Source organism: Dicentrarchus labrax, unplaced genomic scaffold (assembly GCF_905237075.1).
Source record: "Dicentrarchus labrax unplaced genomic scaffold, dlabrax2021, whole genome shotgun sequence".
Taxonomy (NCBI): Eukaryota; Metazoa; Chordata; class Actinopteri; family Moronidae; genus Dicentrarchus; species Dicentrarchus labrax.
This window is the reverse complement of record NW_026136712.1, coordinates 5,254,296-5,261,572: the sequence shown is the minus strand read 5'-3', so window position 1 is coordinate 5,261,572 and position 7,277 is coordinate 5,254,296. Positions and strand designations below refer to the sequence as shown.

Below are 7,277 nucleotides of genomic sequence, written 5' to 3'. Positions count from 1 at the left end.
CATTCACAGTGACATTGTATAACCGCGCTACATACACCTAGTTTATAAAAAAAGTGAAAAACGGTGAGAATTGAGCGATAGAGTTACGTTTGTGTCTTTATGTGCTGCTATTGGCTGTATCATATGTCCACTTTGAAAGGTGAACCAATCAGAGTGTAGGCTTTCACAAGAATGACGTCACGGCAAAAGTATTAATACACGGCAACCCCCCCAACACAAATCATTTTCATCGGTCACCGGCGACGACCTGCCAGCCACAGCGATCACTTCATCAACCCACGTCCTAAAGGTAAATCTCACAACCGTCGTCTCTGGATATAATGTGCGTGGAGTCGTTGTTTTATGTGATATGTATCCGAGGATAACGTTTCTGTTTCAGGCATTGTTTGGCTAACGTGTCGACCTGCTAACATTAGCGTTAGCTAAAAATAGAACAATGGAGTCCACCGTTGACGTTTCTCGTCAAACGTCACTGTTGGGTCGCTAAAGTGAAACCATAAACAAGTCTCACATTAACTGGAGTCAAATGTCGAGTGTCATATTGGCTTTTTATACAACGAGAAGTCATTAAAGCGGAGCTAATTATATGGAAGCTAATGTTGCTTGAGCGGAATCGAGGCAATGTCGCTTGGGGGTGAAATGAGACTGTAAAAATGGCGAAGTCGAAAAGCTCAACTGAAGGCTGTCTGACTGGGACGGACGGACGGACGGGACAGACACCGACTGTTTTGACGACACTGTCTCTGTCTGGTTGCTGCGGGCCTCTGATTTTGTTTGATCGTTGCTGTCAATGGTCATGGCGCCATTTACCATTTGTACTAATCCCACTCAACGTTGAGTCGTTTAAATGGTGACTATGATATTAAAGCTGTAGACTGTTAGTCTGGTGTAGCGTTGATAGAGCAAACCCGGCGCCTCCCAGTGGGTACAACCTGGGGGGAGGGGCGCTGTATGAGAGTGTAGGCTAGGCTAGGTTAGCATATGAGCTCGAAAAATAATACCGCGACCGTACGGATGAGTTCTGATAGTTTTGGGTTTGGACATAAACCAGTTGGATTTTAATCGGTTCATTTACTGTGTACAGAAAGTACGAGATGGCCCGTACCAAGCAGACTGCCCGTAAATCCACCGGAGGAAAGGCGCCAAGGAAGCAGCTCGCTACCAAGGCAGCCAGAAAGAGCGCCCCGTCCACGGGGGGAGTGAAGAAGCCCCATCGTTACAGGTGTGTAGTACTTTTATAAACAATAGGTTACCTGTGTCATACAATCCTTCATTGTTGTCCTATGACGATACGTGTGGCTAAAACGGTTTGTTGTCTAGGCCTGGAACCGTGGCTCTGAGGGAGATCCGTCGTTACCAGAAGTCCACAGAGCTGCTCATCCGCAAGCTGCCCTTCCAGCGTCTGGTGAGAGAAATTGCCCAGGACTTCAAGACCGATCTGCGTTTCCAGAGTGCTGCCATTGGGGCTCTTCAGGTAAATGAGACGGGAAATTAAACTCCTGTAGTCAATGTACTTGTGGATTGGTTTCCTCCAACCTAATGTATGTTTCTGTTCTTTTAACAGGAAGCCAGTGAGGCTTACCTGGTGGGTCTGTTTGAGGACACCAACCTGTGCGCCATCCACGCTAAACGCGTCACCATCATGCCCAAAGACATCCAGCTGGCTCGTAGGATAAGGGGAGAGAGGGCCTAAGCAGCTAGTGACAGTGTTGTCATGACAAATGATCCTATTTATCATACTTAACCATCTTTGTGGACATTTTTATTTCTTGGGTATTTTTATAAGTTTTCTTTTTGAATTTTGTATTGTATTTTAGACTGAGACAATTATCAATCATTCCACAAGACTGGGTAAACTTAAGGTAGTTGGAAATGTTGTGCAGTAGTAGTGTCTGCCTATTCCATCATGGGTTATGTTACAGCCATCATACCACCCTTCAGGTTCTGTGTGGGTATCAGGCTCTCTTCAAGGATGGCGTTATCTTTTCAAGGATGACATCTTCACATCTTCCATGGGGTCCGGGGTTTCTTAACCCACCTAACATTTACCACAAAATGCCAGCATGTTGTGCTCAACAGGTATCACTGCAGTGTCATTGGTATTGGCTACTACAGTTGATACCATGCGCTCAGTGGCAAGGAGCATGGCAGACCCCTCCTGTATTTTTCTGGACTGCTTTTTACATGTTTTTCAACATAAAATCTTGGCAGCTACATTTAATACTATTTATGAAAATGTTGTCACATGTCTTTCTATTAAAGGTCTTTATGAGTAGAAAACCTTGTGTGTTGTGGTATTCAGGAAGTAATTCAGTATATGATCTGACAAATTTTACATTTATTTACAACACATAAAACAAGAGTTGACAACTGTTGGTGAATTGTCATACAAACCACTCCGTATGCTTGAAACCAGTAGCTGTAAGAAAAAGAACAAGCGCTTAATGTTTAAGATGAGAAAAATAATGGCTGGGTTATGTAAAAGCTCATATCTGCTATGCCTCACCAATACGGCAGACAATCTCTTCACACTCCTTGATGGTGCTGGCTCTGAGCGCCACACAGCAGAAGCCTGTCGACTGAGGGGTTTCTGGGGAGTGTCTGTGAACAGAGCCAATCATATGCTTAGATGACTTCTGGGTCCAGCCAATGACAACAGCTGTGATGTCTTGGGTATTGCATCACCACATGTCAAAGGAGGGGAGTGACCTACACTACAGCAGGCCTGGATTAGCAAGGATGTGTGTGAAAACTCTTGTTTACTTGGTGTCTGCTGCAAAATCAGTGGCATGATTTGGAATATATGTATATACTTACGCCACACAGAATGCAAATATTGTGTAATCTGGTCGACCAAATCTCCCTACGCATGAAATCTCTGGATAGTGATGCTCAAAGAGCTCCTGAGGAAACAAAGACAACCAATGTGTTATTGGCCATTGTCAAACAATAGTAAAAAGGGATTTCAACACTAGCTATTACTTCTGACAGACAGGTCACAACTTACCACTTTACTGCTTCTGTCTGTGCATGTCAAATGTGTTTCCTTCATATCTAAAAGCACCTCCTGTGGGACAACATATACTGAGTGAGCACATGGAGGTACTGATAAGTGTTTTGCAGACCTTGACAAAAATAGGGGAGTGGTTTTTTTACCTGGCTAGGCAGGTTTTTCTGCAACACTTGTGGGATGGCTTGCTGCAGCACCTCTTTGCCCCCAAACTAACACAAAAAGATAAGACCAGATATCACAAGTTACATAAGAGACAAGAACATGTACTGTATAGACAAATATTTAACATATATTGAATTGTAGAGCAATTATTTACCATTCCAATGTTTGTTTTTCCCAAGAACTGCACTATGTACACAATCCTGTTGAGCAGGGGTAAGTCAGTGTCTTAATGTCAAGAGTACACTTGGGAAAATGTCGCTTAAATCATCTTTAAGGATTTGGTAACCAACTTGCCTTCCCTCTTTGAGACACTGTGATGGAGAGTTTCTCTGGTCCTTGGTGGCTGACTGCTGGGACGGAGCGGGACCAAGCTGCAGGGTGGGGTTCTCCATCCTCAGGGCCCGCAGGAGTTTGATAAGGGGCCGATAAACGGTTCCATCCTGAGCCCTCCATCGCAGGACACTGATGGACAGGGGGCAGCCCTTCAGCCGAGACAGAACCACACCTGCCTTGGAAAATACAGAAAATTAGTTGTAACTCTACTGTGTGCAACAACTTCAAAGGCTTGTACAGGATCAAACATTTTTAAGAGTGGCATGGGTTTTAACTATGCAAACACTTTAGGGTTTGTCAAGGGTGTGACTGACTAGTTTCTAATGGGTTGAATTTGAGCTATGTCCCTAAAGAACCAATATATGTGTGTGAACACTGCAGTTCATTGGAAGACCTTAATTGGTTCTCTGCATAGAACGTCTGTATTAACAGCTGCTGTGAAACCCCAGAGCTCAGGGACTCATGGTTTGGGGTCGTCCTTATATATTGTTAAATGCTTTTCAGAAAATGTATGTAAAAAAATAAATTAAAGCAGCCAATTTAAACATTATAATTCAAAAACCACTTCCTCGCTGTAAATATTCCTCACTTGTATCTTCAAGTATAATCTACCATGTCAACAACAACAGTCACACATAGTCAGTTTTTCACTGTGATTAGAGTTTAAGTTGTCCCACCCTAACTGGTGCCACTAAACTAACAAGGAAATTGGGGAGATATTTATCAAGAAGTCTGTATCAGAGTTATTATAGCTAGTTATTATTAGTTGAAATTTTATTCTTATGTATTTGTTTTTTTTTATTTTATTCCAGCATTAGTTAGTTTTGTAAGCACACAATATTGTTTGAGTTGTTTTTTTTCTCCTGAAGTCTAGTTTTTGTTTTTATTTCAGTTAACTAAAATGTTTTTAGTTTATAACCATCGTCTGTACACATCAACACAGTTCAGAGAAGACATCTAATCAGGCAATAAGAGTGAAAAGACCTCAAAAAGACCCACCAGAGTAAATTGTTTCATTTATACGTGCTACACTGCGGTGACCCAGAGAAAGAGATAATGTCTATGAGTGTCACGGGTAATTACTTTAATATGAACACTGCATGTTTGAGGATACCTGTCCATTCTTGGAATTTCTCAGCGAGGTGCCATTGATCTCATCGATAATGTCGCCGGGGCAGATGAACTTGTCTACGTGAGCCTGACTACCAGGCATCAGGTCGAGGACGAAGACGCGGCCACTGAGATACCTGAGACACAGATAGAGATGCAGGTTGGGCAGATCCATTTATGAGTAAATATACTTGATTACTAAAGTACTGTTGAGTATTTTGTAAAGGAAGATACAAACCTCAACACCATCCCTACCTCCCGACAGGGCACTACTTCGTATATCTCACACACCTGGAAACATATACAATTAACAGAGATTTTCCCATGCATTTCCAGGGATCTTAAATTTCCATGGACACTAAAACCATAATAATATTGCTGTACGTTACTAAACAGTAATCATGACTTTTTACCGGTAGGAGCCAGCTCTCATCTAGAAAACTGCAATTCTGTGTAAAGAAACCAGAGGTGGTTATTATTGTAGAGTCCTTTGATTTCAAAGAGCTTTGAAAGAATAGCCAAGGTTCTATTTTGGAGGGAAATCCATTATAATATATAATAATAATGAAAATGGATTGACAGCACATTTGCAGTTTATAAATTGTATATACAAAGAAGTTGCTCTGACCTCCATGTCCAGTTTAAACTCCATGTGAGAGAGGACCAGCAGCAGCGACATGAAAGGCTCTGGAAGAGTGAGAACACTGTTGTTGATGTTTGACACTGATTGGCCGCGATGACAAGGACTTCCTCATCTTTTCTCAGCTTTTAGTGGAAACAATCAGATATAGTTAAAGGCTCACCCACAAATTCCTCATTCCTGAGGATTGACGCTGCCGGACTGTACCACTGGAAGGGAGAGAAACAGAATGAGCTGAAGCTGTTTTACAGGAAGAGGCACATATGGGTAGCACCAGAAAATGGCTCTGAACATTTGGCATTATAAAAAAATATTTCTGGTCCATGTATCTGACCTCCAAGACTCTGGGTGTGTGTAGCAGGTGTGTGATGAACTGTGGCAGAGCCTTGCGGCTGAGGGCCAGTCTGAGCAGATAGCGGCCTCGGCCCTGAGCTGAGAGCAGCTTCCTGCAAACTCTGGTCTGCTCCACCACCAAGGACAGGGCAGACAGCCTACACATCAGCAGGCACAACAGGTATAACAAGGCTTTAGCAATAGCACTATTTCTATTATAGTCATTTCTTTTACAGTGTACAGTTATAAATGTCATTTATGTTACACTTCCTGTCAGTTGATATAAGCAGGACGTTGTTACCTGCCACAGGCATCTTGGTGGATAAGCTGTTCAAAACACTGCCAGTAGTCTCTGTGTACCAGACTGATAACTGGCTCTGCAGGGAGAGCAAACACACTCACTCCATACTGCAAAAATATATATTTCACATGTGCTTCAGATGATTTAGTATTAAGATATTCAAAATAAATCAAATTCTGTCCCCAAATATTGTTGTTTTTTTTACACAACAATGCTTTCAACTGGAGTACAAACTGACATCCCAACATATGTAGATGTTAAAGCCCGGTATAAAAGTTTACAATACAGCAATTTGTTCTCATTGTACAAGAACCCTGCATTTTCACAAATTTTTTCAGGGGAAGCAAATATTATATTATTATGTTATTACTGACGTTGGAGCCCCTTCCTGAGGACCAGCTCCAGAAGCTCACAGCAGGAGGCGAGGTGAGGGTTGGTGTCTGACACCATCCCTCCATCTGACTGCAGGTGGAGGACACATACTGGGAGGGGAAAAACACGCATTTGACAGTGGCCAAAAACATACACATTTTTAATGCAACCTGCGTAATCATCGCCATTTCACACATCAACACTGATACAGATAAGACAGCGCGGACGATAAACGGACTGGCAGGTGTTGTTTAGAGAGAGAAAATAATGCTTTTGTCTGCAACAGAAATTAAACTCAAATTATTAAGACAGCCGTTTGTTTTGGCCAGAAGGCGCGTGAAACTGGACGAAGCAATCGGCTGCCTCTGAAGCTGAAATTAGGATGAAAACCACATTTGCATCACGCATTTCTAATGGTTCCTTACCTTTGAGGGTGCCGAGCAGAGGGTCCTTTGGTGCCATGTTGAGGGAGCAGCTGTGATCTGAGGCTGTCGTTCACAACAGACGCACCGAGCCTCCTGTCATTTAAGCACGGCGACACACGCTTCCGTGTATCCTATCTAACATACCGAGACACCCTCCCATTCCACAGTACCTGCCCTGGACAGACAGACAGAGAGACAGACAGACAGAGAGGGGGACAGCTGGATGAAACAATGCTATGGATAAAATGATTTTACACCCATCGCGAATATGGGGGAAGAAAATCGAGATATGAAGTGTTTATTATCTGTAGTGACATCTGCTGTTCCATTTCTAAACATAGAAACGGCCGTGTTGCCTTTCAAAGACTCAGTCCAGGCTATAGGGACTAGCCTTATTTCCAAAATTCGCGCGTTTATTGTCAAATATTTTAGCTAACGTAGCTGAAATAGCTAAAACACAGTTATGCTATGCTGCAAATAAATATTTCATGTTTAAAATAACCCAAGGGTTGTTGTAAGGGTTTGTTAAGAGTTGGTTTCATCTAAAAATTTAGTTAAACACCACTAAATCTTAACAGCTAATGTAAA

At 42.5% G+C, this 7,277-nt stretch overlaps 2 protein-coding genes across 2 annotated transcripts; one reads left to right on the top strand and one right to left on the bottom strand.

Annotated features, from left to right (window-relative positions):
* Positions 1 to 171: 171 nt before the first annotated feature.
* LOC127373129 (histone H3.3A) lies at positions 172 to 2,280 on the top strand. Its single transcript, XM_051417254.1, has 4 exons — positions 172 to 289; positions 1,085 to 1,222; positions 1,321 to 1,474; positions 1,565 to 2,280. The coding sequence occupies exons 2-4, from the start codon at positions 1,095 to 1,097 to the stop codon at positions 1,691 to 1,693; spliced, it is 411 nt and encodes a 136-aa protein (XP_051273214.1). The 5' UTR covers positions 172 to 289; positions 1,085 to 1,094; the 3' UTR covers positions 1,694 to 2,280.
* Positions 2,281 to 2,316: 36 nt separating this feature from the next.
* On the bottom strand, positions 2,317 to 6,974 carry si:ch211-250n8.1 (uncharacterized). Its single transcript, XM_051417253.1, has 16 exons — positions 6,690 to 6,974; positions 6,267 to 6,374; positions 5,893 to 5,968; positions 5,593 to 5,749; positions 5,422 to 5,467; positions 5,247 to 5,305; positions 5,032 to 5,067; positions 4,857 to 4,909; positions 4,623 to 4,755; positions 3,470 to 3,684; positions 3,330 to 3,375; positions 3,157 to 3,222; positions 3,008 to 3,067; positions 2,818 to 2,903; positions 2,507 to 2,601; positions 2,317 to 2,419 (listed from the first exon to the last, which is right to left on the bottom strand). Exons 1-16 carry the CDS (start codon positions 6,724 to 6,726, stop codon positions 2,385 to 2,387), a joined length of 1,308 nt encoding a protein of 435 aa, XP_051273213.1. The 5' UTR covers positions 6,727 to 6,974; the 3' UTR covers positions 2,317 to 2,384.
* Between the last annotated feature and the right edge of the window lie 303 nt (positions 6,975 to 7,277).